This window comes from Gigantopelta aegis, chromosome 4 (assembly GCF_016097555.1).
Source record: "Gigantopelta aegis isolate Gae_Host chromosome 4, Gae_host_genome, whole genome shotgun sequence".
Classification (NCBI taxonomy): Eukaryota; Metazoa; Mollusca; class Gastropoda; order Neomphalida; family Peltospiridae; genus Gigantopelta; species Gigantopelta aegis.
Window position 1 is genome coordinate 72,344,356 of NC_054702.1, and position 16,602 is coordinate 72,360,957.

The 16,602-nt window shown below is 36.9% G+C and overlaps 1 protein-coding gene across 2 annotated transcripts in view; it reads left to right on the forward strand.

The window, feature by feature from the left end:
• Nucleotides 1-16,602, forward strand: part of LOC121371061 — a 109,732-nt gene that overhangs the window by 25,024 nt on the left and 68,106 nt on the right. Inside the window, exon 2 of one of the 2 annotated variants that reach the window (XM_041496684.1) lies at nt 2,946-3,036. In XM_041496684.1, coding sequence (XP_041352618.1) covers nt 2,946-3,036 — 91 coding nt within the window. Of the gene's footprint in view, nt 1-2,945; nt 3,037-5,737; nt 7,789-16,602 lie in introns of those variants that run through there. The other variant, XM_041496685.1, reaches the window with a different exon arrangement.

Sequence of the window (16,602 nt, forward strand, 5' to 3'; positions counted from 1 at the left end):
TTTTGAATGTATAAAGAAGAAACCCACTCATTAATTATCAGTTAACTCTGGTATGTATATGATATTAGTTAACATTAGTGATCTTTTATATTTATACTGACATCCAAAAGAAACTTTACAAGGCTTGAAATTGTATTATTGAAAACCAACAAATGGTACGGTGGGATATGAAAGTATCATGAAGGAAGGAAATGTTTTATTTAACGATGCACTCAACACATTTTATTTACGGTTATATGGCATCGGACATATGGTTAAGGACCACACAGATATTGAGAGAGGAAACCTGCCATTGCCATTTCATGGGTTATTCTTTTCGATTAGCAGCATCCCACAGACAGAATAGTACACACCACAGCCTTTGTTATACCATTTGTGGAGCACTGGCTGGAACGAGAAATAGCCCACCGACTGGAATCGATCCTAGATTGATCACGCATCAGGGAGAGCACTGTACCATTGAGCTATGTCCTGCCACGAATGTATCATGAAGTTCAACATCTAGATGTGACAATGCACTTCATGATACATCTAGATGTGACAATGCACTTCATGATACATCTAGATGTGACAATGCACTTCATGATACATCTAGATGTACTTCATGATACATGCAAAGTGTTTGTAAGGTGGTTTCTAAATTGGTTTAAATTTATCAAATTATTAAAATTTTATGTATGTTTTTTTTTTATGTCAGTATATATGCATATGACAGCACATACCACAGCCTTTGGTGCACCAGTTTGAGTGTAACCACAGGAGTTCAATCCTATGACTTACATCACCTGATGAAGGATTCAGCTCAGACAGTAGAGCTCACTTGAGTCCTAGGACTGAACCTCTTTGGCGGACCCATTTGCTTTTTACCCATTTCAACCAGTGTGCCATAACTGGTATATCAAAGGCCATGGTATGTGCTTGCATGTCTGGGAAAAGTGCTTTTAAAAGATCCCTTTCTATAAATGGAGAAAAAAAATACGGACTTTTTTCTGAAGACTATTAGTATTAAACCTCTTTGGCAGACCCACTGGGTTTTTACTTGTCCTAGCCAATGCCTGTTGCATGGTATATAAAAGGCCATGGTATGTGCTTTCATGTCTGTGGGAAAGTGCTTATCAAAGATCACTTTTTATTGGAAAAAAGTAGAGTTTCCTCTGAAGACTACATGTCAGAAATAACCAAATGTTTGACATCCAATAGCTGATGGTTAATTAATGAAGGTGCTCTAGTGGTGTCATTAAACCAAACAAGCTTTACAACATCTCAGACAAATACTTTATAACTGAGCTACATTCCACCAGAAAACACACCAGTGAATGGTACAACTATATTAGTTATTAATTAATATTATTATTACTAGATCAGTTTCGAATGTCTGCTCATTAAAAATATTCATTGACATCATGAACATCAAACTAACATCAAAATTTGTCTTCTATCTTCATTGTTGGGTATGAAGAATCTTATGTATAAGACAGTATCAAAACATTGCCTCGCAGGCACTAAAGCAATTAAGATTTTCATTAATGTCCACAGCATCGACTGATAACAGCTAGTGTCAACTGAAACGAGGTGTATACAGGTTCTGACAGGTTAATGATACAAATATTGTTTCAGCTACACAGTACCAAACTACACAGTGACTGGCTACATTGTTACATTGTTTCCATAATAGGTGTTTAAATACCATACATGCATGTCTAGTAGGTGTATGTACAGGCAGGCTGTTGTTTTCAGTACCTTAACAATTGTCTCCTACCTTTATAATTTTTTTTTTTTAAATGCAATGCCTGTAGGGTGAAAATTATAACACTCACCCTATATTCTTTGACAACTTGAGTGATAGTTATTGGAAATTAGGTGTAATATTTGTGTAAAACAGGTTATCCTTAAAAAAAACCCTACTCCTGATTCAAATGTCTAGCTTCTTCCAACTGGCCCACATCTGATCTGCTTAGATGAAATTAGTGGATGCTGACATTTCAGTTTGGTTCCACAATGGGAAATCATTCGCTGGACTTAACATATTCATGGAAATGGGTGACGGTTGAGGTAATTGTTGGCCTGTGTTCTGTGTCCTCTGTAATTGTGTTATTGTGATCCCCAAAGTTTCCGGTGGCCCAACAACAATATTGTCTGTTATTTCGCTATCGTTGACTTGCCCATTGTTCAGTTTCGGGGGAAAGAGGTGTACACTTATTCTGCAATTAAGACTCGAAGTACTTGCTTCATAAAGAGGTAGGTCAGAAATTGGAGTTATTCCTTGTGAGGGTGAAAATTTTAGAGATTGGTGTAAAGACATTTCGATGGAGGACAATAGATAGTAATCAGTAGGTACTGTCAGTACTGTATGACCGCTTTGTTACATAATCAGAATTCTTTTGTGTGAAGTCGAAAAAGTGTATATGGCTGGGTGCAAAGACATTTGGATATTAAAGTTGACAAGTATGGAAAGTAATCGAGTTTTATTGAAAGAACACCTAAATTGCAAATATTTTAACTGACTTCATAGTGAAAAGAAAGATAAAATACCATTAGAATGTGTCCAGTTTCCTATAACTGATGATGAGACACCATGTTACAGTGTGTTACTAAAGTTGCTTTGTGAGAAAGTTTGTTGATGTCAGTTGAATGCTTTGGTGAAGCCATTTGGATGTTTGACTTCAGTAATAGTTTGCAGCAAATAACAGTGGCATGACAGCATCCAAATCAATGGTTTTACCTGCACACGACAAGTCTAAGGAAGTCTAAACTAACAGTATATATTCTATTTTCAGTGACTAACTGAAAGCAAATTACCTACTACTCATTGTTACTGTAAGTCACATTGTGAGAATGCACCTGAGGTAGACTGTCAATCCTACATGTAGTTGAATGCTTTGTTGCGTGCTGCACCTCACAGTTGTCACAAAAGTAGGCGTTTTACGTTGTCGTTTGTTTTACAGACTCTAACACAGCACAGCGGGAAGTCGGCAAGAACAAACGTGTCTTTCAATGAAGACGCATCAGAGGAAAATGATGAACACAACTCCAGTGGTAAGTAAAACTTTTAATTGCAGGTAATTCATTTTCCAGGTAACATGCAAAAGGTAAGTGTCAAACAGTGACATAGTGTGGGCGGGGCTATCGGGGTGGTTGCCCCAGGTGCAAAATTCTGGACTGGTGAAAGGGACTCGGGGAGTGCTAATGGTCCACTGGTTAGGGGCGCAATACTTGCCTTGCCCCGGGCGCTAGCAACCCACACTAAGCCACTGGTGTCAAATAATGACTGTATTATTTTATTTCCAATCTGTACTGCTGTAATACTTTTTATATTGTTTCTAGATATTAACAAACATAGTACTTTTAAGATTTAGAACAGTTTTACTTTTAACATATTGATGTGTGCAATAATGAAGAGCATCACAGATAATATATGTTTTGAAAAATAATGTAGTGATTGATATGTTTTACATTGTATTGTCATTTTAAACTCTTTAACACGGTGGGTATAAAGGTATATTAATGTTTGTACACTTGATTTTTATGCTTACATCCAGTTAAGGTTTAAGCATACTGTACTGGACACACACAAACACACACCTTTGGACATCAGGGCAGTCTGGAGGACAGGAGCTAATGGTTAGTTGTTAGTAGTTAAGGGAAGGGAAGGGAACTGTATTAACGTGCCCACATCCTTACGGTTCAGGCATGCCCACCATGGATTCGGGTTCTGACTCCACCAGCCCACGATTCCATGGCGGGGGGGGGGGGGGGGGGGGGGGGGTGGTAGTAGTTAATGAGAGAGAAGTTGGTGTTGTAGCCTTATAAACATCCCCCCCACACACACACACACTGAACCATTGAAACTCATTCTGAATATAAGTCGGTGACTGGATGTAAACTCATTACCTACCAGTCTTAAACCCAATGACTTAATCTGCTACCAAAACCTGTTACATATTAATAGAATCTATCACTGTTGTGAGGTATAGATAAGGCAATTCCATCCCAAGGGACATTTTGTCCCGAGTGTTGGAATTGCCTTATCTATACCTCACAATAGTGATTGATTATTTTTCTTGCCCATTTAATTACAGTACAAAACATTAATTTGTAAGCTATGATTTGTTTATTGTAGAAGGATTCCAAAACTTTTTACCTACAAACTCATTTAATCATATGCAGACAATATAATTCACATTATGCAACAACAGAAATGTAACAACGTAACAATCAATATAAAGTTGAAAATACCAATTTGTTAAAATATTTTTAACACAATGATCCAACGTGAAATGGCAACTTGGGGAATATCTAATTCAACAGAATTCTGATAAACACGAATTATGACATCAGTTGTGAAACATGAGTTATGACATCAGGCTTATGTAGAAATCATCTAGCTCTGATGTGCTAAACCAATTTATCTAGCACCATGCAAAAGCTGGCTAATTCAGTCCAGCGGACAAGAAATATCTTTATTACGGATATCCTTTCTATGGTTTCTTGCACCTTAGATGAGAGCTGTAATAATTTAATTCAACCCCACTGCTTTTCAGTATCGGGGAACATTTTGTTGTCAAAATTTTGATTAACAACATTTGCTGGCAGTTTAAAAAACTGACTTGCGACTACTAATATTTAATGTAACAGAAATGTATAGTGATCTCTGAAACTTGCTTAGCGAATCGCAATGTGATACTGAACAAAATGTCTCCTGAGTATAATCAGTTTTTGTTCTGTAGTAAGCCTTCCTGCCTCATCAATCAAATTCTGATAACAGACATTTTGTTTCCTTTGTTTGCCTTTTTGAAAAAAATATTATCTCCTTATTTTTTATTATTTTCGAATCAGCATCAGTGATGAAAACAAAATGCTACACATCCCAGTACTGGCTCCCACATAGCGAGTTTAATGACTCCGAGTTTAATGACTTCGTGGGTAGGTGTAAGGCCGCTAGGCCCGCTATACCGACTTATCTCTCACTAACCACTATCCCACTGTGCTGGGCAGACAGCCCAGATAGATGAGGAGTGTGCCCAGGACAGTATGCTTGAACATTAATTGGACATAAGCATAAAAATAAGTATAAATGGATGAATGGATTATTTTGATTGTGTGGTCATTGAATCTTATGCACTTAAACTATGGGCGGTAATCCACCAGCAGATGAAACCCAGCTTGATTTATTGAATACACCATCCTGTACAATTATCAGTTACTTTACAACAGGCAAAGTCATTTGGGTGAATGTTTTAGACACACAATATTCTTTTTAAAGTGTGTAAACAATGAGAGAAGACACTTGAGATGGGATGCTTGGGTAACATGACAGATTTGTTAGTCAGCAACCGCTCCAATGGTTTGACAATAAATCTGCCAGGTAACAAAAAAAAAAATTGAAAAAAAAAAAAGTAAAAAAAAAAAAGAAGTAATAAAAGAAAAACCAAGAAAAAGAAAAGAAAAAAAAAGAACAAGAAAGAAAGATAGATCATTTGCTCCTATCGTTTACTCATTCCAACCAGTACATCATGTGTGGTCAAAGGCTGTGATATGTGCTTTCCTGTCTGTGGTAAAATACTTGTCAGAATTACCAAATGTTTGACATCCAATAGCAGATGATTAACACTGGTGTAGGAAGTGGGGGGGGGGGGGGGGGGGGGGGCAAGGGGGCATGTGCCCCCCAGTTTTCAGATATTTTGCTTTATATTTGCATTATAGTAGTGTAAAAGTGTGTAAATATAAAAGTGTGCATCCCCCCCCCCCCCACACTTTTTGACATCTTCCTACTCTACTGATTAATTAAACAATGTGCTCCAGTGGTGTCATTACAAACAAACTTTAACTTTTGCTCCTGTCTAACCAATAAAACTTGATAATATCCCCAAGGTTGGTGGTTGCACCTGGTTTTGAGGTGCCTGAACCGTAATTGGGCATAGCCACATTTGTTAAGTACACTGACCCTCATAATGGATTAATAAAGAAATCCTACCTGTCAACTCTGATTTAAAATATAAGATCACTTGTGCCAAGCAACATTGTTTTGGGCCCAGCTCTTCAATCCAGTTTATTACCATAACTAGACGAAAGCCTTGTGTTAATCTGGCATCCTATTTGAAACAATATTTACATTTGTGATTTTCAATTACTGTGCTGTTCCAGTGATTGATTATCAATTTGTAACAATACCTTGCAATTGTTTCCATCTGAAGACTAGGTTAATTGCCAGCATTTATTTGATAAAACAGCCGACCAGAAAGCAACAGGTGTGCATATATTTATATCCATTTATTACTGCAGTGACACTGAGTGAGCCAGTTGATAAATAACAACAGTGACAGGTAAACACATTAATACCAGATTCTAGCTTCAGTGCAGCATATTCATGGAATTAATTAATTCCATTTACAACATACCAGTCATATTTTTCGGATTTTAACCTTTTAAGATGTTTTTCTTGAAACTGCTACGACTGAATTCCACTTACAATGCCCCAGTATATTTTTGTAACAGTTGAGTTGAACTTATGGATCTTGACTTTTAAATTGTGTTGGTTGGGAGTTAAGACTTGTGCAAAGAGCCGGTGTCATGCCTGGGGTTGTGCGAAGGCTGCTGAGTTGATTTTCTAGTGATCTGTGAGCTGGGTAAGGGATCCAGGGTTGTGTGATGGCTCTCTGAAGGCTATTGTGATTTGTAGCCACAGGTCCTAGTGTGGTGTGGAGGCTGTTGTAGGTGATTTTTTTGTGATCTGTGACTACAACACCTAGTGTGGTGTGAAGTGTTTTGAGGGTGATTTTTCTAGTGATCTGTAACCACCGGACCTAGTGTTTGTGAAGGCTGTTGAGGAGATTTTCTAGTGATCTGTGACTGCAGGACCTAGTATAGGTTGAGAAGGCTGTTGAGGGTGATCCAGGACCTAGTGTAGGATGTGAAGGCTGTTGAGGGTGATCCAGGACCTAGTATAGGATGTGAAGGCTGTTGAGGGTGATCCAGGACCTAGTGTAGGTTGTGAAGGCTGTTGAGGGTGATCCAGGACCTAGTGTAGGATGTGAAGGCTGTTGAGGGTGATCCAGGACTTAGTGTAGGTTGTGAAGGCTGTTGAGGGTGATCCAGGACCTAGTGTAGGTGTGAAGGTTATTGAGGGTGATCCAGGACCTAGTGTAGGTGTGAAGGCTGTTGAGGGTGATCCAGGACCTAGTATAGGTTGCGAAAGCTGTTGAGGGTGATCCAGGACCTAGTGTAGGATGTGAAGGCTGTTGAGGGTGATCCAGGACCTAGTGTAGGTTGTGAAGGCTGTTGAGGGTGATCCAGGACCTAGTGTAGGTGTGAAGGTTATTGAGGGTGATGCAGGACCTAGTGTAGGATGTAAAGGCTGTTGAAGGTGATCCAGGACCTAGTGTAGGTGTGAAGGTTGTTGAGGGTCATCCAGAACCTAGTGTAAGTGTGAAGGCTGTTGAGGGTGAGCCAGGACCTAGTGTAGGTGTGAAGGCTGTTGAGGGTGATCCAGGACCTAGTGTAGGTTGCAAAGGTTGCTGCAGTGATTTTTGTTTTTATTGACATTCAGTACAAGACCAGTGCTATATGTTGTTGTGTGAACATTTACCTTGCTGCAGACTGACAACACTCAGTGTTGAATGTCTGGCATGACTTGAATGTCATGTCATGCATCAGTGACACTCCGCCTGGTAGAGCGGGTCGGGTCAAGTGAGGTCATCTATGATTTACTTCCATATAGAGGTACGCAAGTAGGAGACACCTCCGGACATAACAAAAGTTCATGGAAGATTCGTTGTTTTTGACTGCTAGGTAAGTTTTTAGATAAATGTAAGATGGGGCTTTTTTGTAGTCTTTTTTTTTTCACATGTGCAAAGTAAGATGTAGTTATTGTCATACCCTGAGCTTGAACTTACAGATGGGAGTAAAGTTCATGTTTTCTTATTCTGTATTTCAAGGTTGGCCACACATTGTCTTGTGACAGTTATTTTGATTTAATCTGCAAAACATCCTTTGTGTATGATTTTGCAATTCAGCAGCATGTTGTTAAACTTTTATTAGAATAAGTATCTGATTGGATGATCAAGTACTGTTTTTTTTATTACAGATAGATGCATAGTTATATTAGTACAGCACGTTTTAATAGAAAGATAATTTTTTAAAATCCATTATGATTAAATGGAAAGGGGGTATGCGAAAGGAAATGAATGACACCCCAGCACATTGTTTCATTGGCCTATTGAGTCTAGAGAATGAGAAAAGAAACCTGTTGCTCCCACATTATAACACAGGCAACAGCATCCAATTTATTTTATTTCATTTATACTTATTTCCGTGCTTATATCCAGTTACAATTCTAGAACATCGTCCTGGGTTTACACTTCAGCTCTTTGGACTGTCGGTGTAGGACAGTGGATTGATAGTTAGTTGTTAGTGGTTAGTGAGAGATAAGTCAAAGTAGACATCAAGTCATTAAACTCGCTCTGGGTAGGAGCCAGTACTGGGATTCGAATCCAGTACCTACCAGTTTTAAGTTAGTTTGATGACTTAACCACTATATCACCAAGGCCAGTTGCATCTTATTAGCAGGTAGAATTCTTTTATATGCTCCAACAGACATAATCATACAGATACCATGGCCCTTGATATACCAGTCATGAAATACCGATAAGGATAGATCCTGCTACTATAGTTCTTCTTATGGAAGCCTAGTGTTGGTGATCCTGAAAATGCAGCAGGTAAAAGTTATGTTAAAATGAGCAAGCTTAGCAATTAGAGAAATCATTTGGATAAAACCTTGCTGACAACAATAATTGAGAGTTATCGACAAAACACAAGAACCCTGTAATAACACACCACATGTCTACTACAGACTACAGAACTACATCGTGTTCCTGGGAGATGGGGGTGGGTCTTTGGTGGAGAGTTTAATTTTATTTGAATATTGGCTAAAAATTTGTTTTATTGCAAATACATGCAAAGCCGAATTATATTATTTTATTCAGTTACTGGTCTAATACTTGTTCCAGTGTGATGATTTCTGAAGTGATCCTAAATAAAAATGTAGCTGTGATATAAGTTCTTTATTACAGGACTCCTATTATGAAGAACTTATAGCTTAGATGGACTAGATGCTTTTTTGATGAAATGCATCCTCTGGAATATGTTTACCTATCAGGATCACATCTAGCCTAAAATAATATGGAGAGGAAAGCAGCAAAACAAGAATTAGGACACAGTAATATAGGGTCCTCTCTATCTAGATAAACATGATACTTGTAGTAAACTAAAAATGTCACTTTACAATGACATGTCTAGTTACATGCCCAATTTCTCAAAACATCGTAAGCCTAGTTTTGCATGTAAATGTAAATCAACAACTAAACCACAATTCTTATTACTATTATAGTACAAGAAATATACTTTGAAGTATGCATAATTCATTTTCTTTTGTCCTTAAAATGCTCCGTCTTCTGTAATGATGTAATTTTCTGTGTGAAATTGATGTCAAACACGTGTAAATGAATGACCGATATGACTGCTAGTTGCAGACGTAAACTTGCAATGTTTTGTGAAATAGGCCCCTGGTTATTCAGCACTTAATAAATATAGGTGAGCCGAGCTTTCTAACCATCTGCTGGTCTGGAGATAGTGGCATGTTGTGTTCCTGGAGTAAAGTTATGACAAAGGTTCCAAAGTTTAACATAACAAACACACATAGATATAGTTGTTTTGAAACTCAACTCCAACCTACATACCATAGATAAAAAAGAACGTGGTCTGGCTAATGGTACATGGCCTCAATAACCTGGCTGACATTTATAACCCCACACAACAATGACAGGGCTGCTGTCATGTCATGGAGGTAAATGTTTAGTATAGAAACTTGTCCTTGATGACTATACTTTAAGGAAAGGGATATGTGTTTAGTTATACCCCAGCAGCACATAGGTTAAATGTAGCTCGGTGGGAGAGCACTTGCTTGAGGTATGGTGGATCATAAGATCAATCACATTTGATGGACTTTTGGGGTTCCCCCCACCACAGTTCCAGCGAGTGCCTCTTGACAGGTAAATCAAAGGCATCTACATTGTAGTTCCATGGCAATTTCTACAGGTTTGTTAGGCTTGATAAATTATTTAGGTTTTTTCAAAATTTCCAGTGTGACTGTTAATTTGTCCATTTGCTCTTTGTATAACTTTAATATGGGGAACCAAGGAAACTTTGTAATTACCTTGCCATTCCCGTTATACATTTAGAGATTAACATATAACTTTAATGTCATGGAAACTTTGTAAATACGTTGCCATTTCCCACATTTTAGATATTAATGTGTAATTTTAATTGCTGAGGTAATGGAAACTTTTTAATTATTTCACAATTCCCACAGTATATTTTAGAGATTAACATATGACTTTAATTTGGGGAAGTCAAGGAAACTTTGTAATTAAATTGCCATTCCCACTTTACATTGTCGAGATTAATGTACAACTTTAATTTGGGAAAGCTGAGAGTTCCTGAAAGAACACATGAAAGTTCCCGCTGGTATGTTTAAGAGATTAACCCTACAGTATAGGCTTACAGATATGAAGCCAGACATAAATACTAGTACCTACATGGTACATGGTCATCAACAATGATTGCTATGACTTGTACAAGACTAATCCTCAAAAGGCACGGCACCTAGACAGACCTGTACGTTAAGCCTGGATTAACAATTCAGCCCTGGAGGGAAACCGTGGTGGTGAACCTTTCAGTCCATACACGCAGCCACCACATGTCCTTATACTTCTAGTTAAAGTTTATCTAAATATTTATCTAAGTATTCAATGGAACGAGTGTTACGGTCATCAACAGGGTTGTCAGCTCGGTGTTGTTTTCACATCACTTGTTACCTAGTAGCTTGACACTTTGTACTTACAAAGTATGAGTAAAATAAAAATAACAAAATTCTGTCTCAACTAACCTAACAGAAGTTGTACCCAGTTGGTACTTTGCACACTACTAATATAATGGCTGCAGTTAACATCAGCAATTTTTAGATTATTTTGTTCTAATCATTCAGAATGGAAAAAAAAGGCATACATTGTACATGTATACATGTATATAACAGTACATCCAATAATCTCTAAGTTTTACTCCCATAGCAGGTAACATTTTGTTCAGTCTCACGTTGCAATTTTCTACACAAGTTTCAGAGATTGCTACACAATTTTAAAACATTAAACAATAGTTGCTAATCAGTTTTCAGTTGACTAGAAATATCGCTAATCAACATTTTGAAAACAGAATGTTTCCTGCATAGGTGATATTAAAATGTTTACAATCAAAATAAAACATATATAAAGAGAACAGCACCATGCATTTAATTTTCTTACAAGAAATAGAGGTGTTATGAAATTTAAGCTATCAGCTCTCTTTTTGATTGAAAATTGCATAACAGCTGTACATTTCAACATTTAGTCCTTTTGGAGAATGCACTTAAGAACAATTATACAGCAATGCTCAGGCTGCACTAAGTAGTTTGTGGTGTCTTATTTCAATACTTATTTGTGGTTTTAACCCCCATCTTCCAGTCCAAAATTCTGACCCAAATGTTTTATTTAATGACATGCTCAACACATTATAATTATGGCTATATGATGTTGGATATATGGTTAAGGACCACACAGGTAAAGAGAGAAAAAACCTGTTGCTACCATGACATGAGCTACTCTTTTCAATTAACAGCACCATCCCACAGACAGGATAGTACATACTGTGGTATTTGTTACACCAGTTGAAACAAGAATTAGCCCAAAGGGCCCACCGATGGGGGCCAATCCTAGACTGACTACGCATTAGGCGAGTGCTCTACCACTGGACTATGTCCTGTCCTCCCACCCCAATAGCGAACATGTCATTATGACATACTGAAGAGCTGGGGTTGCTATTTCTAGATGCTACAGAATGTTCAGTGCACTTCAGACTGACCAAGAAGCCTCTGGTTTGGAGCAGTGCAACCTCTAACAAGCTGTTTGGCAGATATAATGATCTTCCTTTGACAACCTAAGTGGACTTACGTCGGGCCCTCTCATTAGTGACAACCATTCCATACATTATTGATTTTCCTTTTCTTGCCTTGTTACGTTCTTATCTGTTCTTATTAAATATACATTTTTATTTGTGGAGGAAATATAAAGTGTTTTTTGAAAACCAAGCAGTCAGAAATTATTTCAATTTTACATTTATAGGCGGTTTGTCTGAAATATAAGCATTTGTATTGGCATTTGTCAATATGGAAGAAATGAAAACAAGAGAACGAGATGAAGGCTGACTATTTTTTTATAATGAAAATAAAACAGTGTAATTATTTTTTATATATCTTTATTATAACTAACAGTATAAGAGTTTGGAACTATACCACTCAAATAGGGCATTCCATTTTGCTTTTTTGACCGGCCTCGGTGGCGTCGTGGCAGGCCATCGGTCTACAGGCTGGTAGGTACTGGGTTCGGATCCCAGTCGAGGCATAGGATTTTTAATCCAGATACCGACTCCAAACCCTGAGTGAGTGCTCCGTAAGGCTCAATGGGTAGGTGTAAACCACTTGCACCGACCAGTGATCCATAACTGGTTTGTGCTATCCTGCCTGTGGGAAGCGCAAATAAAAGATCCCTTGCTGCTAATCGGAAGAGTAGCCCATGTAGTGGCAACAGCGGGTTTCCTCTCAAAATCTGTGTGGTCCTTAACCATATGTCTGATGCCATATAACCGTAAATAAAATGTGTTGAGTGTGTCGTTAAATAAAACATTTCTTTCTTTTTCTTTTTTTCTTTTTTGACAGTAGTGACAATGGGCTTTCTATTTCTATTTAGTGTTGAAACATACCATATAGCCATATCCTTAAAGTTCTTCAACTCCCAAACAGATGTATGGAATTAGAAAAAAATCCAAACATATCTTTAACCTAGTTTAGAAAAATAGTTCAAGGTATATTTTTAAGTTTTAAATACTGCACATGTATATCAACAAATAGCAGTTTAAAGATTTAAAGGGAGAAAAACTTAACTATTTTTACCTGTTCAACCATTTTGCTATCATGACATGTTTGCAATATCACTGATGTGCTAGGGTGTAGTTTCAGAAACCGGACAGACTGGGGCTGATAGTTAAACCAAGATTGCCAAATGTAAACTAGTATCAGCGGGGATTCCCATGTAATGTGAAAATTATCATTTGGTCTTGATAAGATAAGCCTTACCTGCATCTTTGGGAAATAAGTTCCTGTTTTGATGTGCAGTTGCATGGTTTCAGATTTCGTGCAGCTGTTGGTAATGTTTTTCTAATGACTTTGATGGCTGAGAAATGACAAGATAGATTTTTGCTTTAATAATCAGTTAATGGTTTTTCCACAAATGATGACATGATAGATGCACTGGCATTTATTTTTTTAGTGTGTCGGCTGAACTAGTTTTTATTGCACATTTAATAACTACAAATTGTTTACAGTGAAACCCCTCTAAACCAAGGAACCAAGTAAAAAGTCTGGTTAACAATGGTATCCAGTTTAAAGAGGGTTTCTTCTGTATTGATATTTAAACAGAACCATGAAAAACATTTGGTTTTGATGCAATTCTGGTTTACTGAGGGTCTTGTTTTAAGAGGTTTTAGAGAGGTTTTACTTGACTTTTAAAGAATTGTTAATAAAACTCCAAAGAAGGAAAATCAATGCCATTTGAAAACTGACTCTGTCTTTGTTTTTTGATTTTGAAAATATCTTACAACAACACCTTACATTTGAAGACCCTACAAAGTTTACGATATTTCTTATTGTCATCTGTGAATGCAGTGATATGTTATAATTTCAGGAACTATTAAACAAAGGTTCTGACTTTAACTTTACATTCAGAGGTGGGACATACATGTAACTCAGTGGTAAAGTTTTCTGATGAGTACTTGATCTATGACAGATCCCTGTACGTGGGCCCATTGGGCTATTTCTCATTCCAGATTGGGTGTATAAAAGATCCCTTGCTGCTAATTGACACAAATTGCCTATGATGTGGCAAGAGTAGGTTTCGTCTCTCATTATCAGTGTGATCTTTAACCATATATCTGATGCCATATAACTGAGGATATGTAAATAAAAATAAAACAGACCATTAGTGCCTCTATTAGGACATTGCATTTCATTTACTATGCCAAATATTAAACAGCACTTTGGTTAATATAATCTATCTAAATTTTATAAAAATATATGCATTAATTTTCAACATTTTAGGGTACATAATTTTACGCCTCAGTATCCTCTGGCAGAAAAACTGATTTGCATACATGTATGCATCATAAATGCACTTGTATAATAGAAATATTTGCCAAACACTTCCTTTGAAAAAAATAACTTAAGAAACTTTAAAAAAAAACCCCGACAATGATGTACTAGTCCTCATAGGCACCTAGCTAGCTGCATTCTAAAACACAGGTGAACCCTTTGATCTGGCACGTGCATTGTCATGGCGATTACCTTGATTGGCAGCCGTCACTCCAGCAGGGTGGTGTTGACCACACTCCAGTTGTTTGCACCGACCGGCAATGTTTGCCGAGACAACTCTACGTGACTGACACCGGGGGTTAGGACTCGTGACCTGGGTGCGACTCCGGCTTTAACAAGTGTCAACAATAGTGACCATGTCTGACAATTACGGGGGCAAACACACACACTTGTACATCACAGCTACTACCGTCCAGTTCCAACGGCATGTAATTGAAAAAGGCATATACAGGATGGTTCAAATGTTTTTCGTGTGATTTTTCAATTAATTTGTATATTTGAACAATTCCTTTTAAGTACTGACATGGACAAATACTTTAAAAGATTAAAGCGTTTATCCAATAAACCTATACCAGTTCAAATACATGTACCTGGTACATGTATTTTTTGTTTTTAATAGTAAGTTTCCACTTTGGTCACAAATAACCCATTTAAGTTGTGTATTATTCAGTTTGTTTATTGGGCATACATTTTTATATTATATTTATAATAAATAAAATAGATTTAAAAAAAAAAAATATTTGCGCTTTCACACAAAATACCTTCATGACCATGTCGGTCATGAGGTGAAATGAGAAGGTTACCTTAATATCAGACATGCTATTTACAAAATTAGCTCTTTCACTGATGAAAGCACCACGACTGGTATATCAAAGGCTGTGGTATGTACTACCCTGTCTGTGGGATGGTGCATATAAAAGATCCCTTGCTGCTAATTGAAAAGAGTAGCCCATGAAGTGGCGACAGCGGGTTTCCTCTCTCAATATCTGTGTGTCCTTAACCATATATCTGACGCCATATAACTGTAAATAAAATGTGTTGAGTGCATCGTTAAATAAAACATTTCCTTTCCTTTTCACTGATGAAAGGTTACTTTTCAATTTATATTTAAAAAATCAATGTGTCTTTCATAGCATCAAATAAAACACTTAATTGTATTTCAGAAACTATTGGTTATTTTTCTTTGTCATACTCTGTCTTTATACTTGTAATCCATTGTGTCCAATAACATACCTAAATTGTCTTTGTAAATAATAATAAAGCTGCAAGCATTTGTATTGATTAATTGTCCTTGGTGCATTATCCTAAACAAATATTTATGGATTTCATTTTAACCTCACAATGAGATGAAATTCAATCTTTATTGAAATCCATCCATATTTAATAAAACCTTCCTGCATTACAGAGATTATTAACTGTTGTTCTAGGAATAACTCGCATAAAACTGTTGCTATAAAAACGTCACATAGATTTTTATCTGATGTTCAAAAGAAACCTTTTTGCAAGGTATCCATTACAGATAAAGCCTTCAAGTTAAGCCTTCAGTAATGACAAAAATTGCCAGTTTATTTTTTTCCCTTAAAATATTTACAAGTAAAAATAATATACTGTAGTGTTAAAAATAGGTAGAGGTATTCAAGCATTACACAAAATAATAGTATATTATATCCTGATGGAAATAAATAAAATATCATACAAATAATAGCAGCAAATAGTGATTTTAACCAAACCGCTCAGTCCACAGTGTTAGAAGCTGACAGTGCTTTTTGACAAATATAGTGTTTATGCCAAGTTATAGAAGTATGCCATAATCAGACCACAATAAAAGGTATAAGTAGGTCTTGTGAAATTTAATTTAATGATCAATGCTCTAATGCTGAAAACGGCAGCAGTTCTTTGAACATGCATCAGTCAGATGCGGCATGCTCTGAATCATGTATCCAATGGCAGTTTCTTGATTTGGGGTATCCTGTTGCATTCCTTCTGTAGTATGGATTCCTGTCGTGCATGGCATTGATTTTGATGGAGACATCATCTGATGATGTGTCACAAGTGTTCGATGGGGAAAAGGTCTGGCATCAGGGCTGGTCATGGTACTAGTAGTATGTTAATGTTTTTAAGATTTGTTTCATGATTCATTCCGTATTTAGTCATATTTGAATTCACAAGTGTCTTCTACTTATTTTTAACACTTTGCAGACTGTGAATTTAGCAGAATTTCATGTTTCTGCAAATCCCACATTTTTTGGTCAGAAGGGTAAGATTATGAGATGGGAGTCCCAAAATATCCATATTTACATAATTTTTAGGAT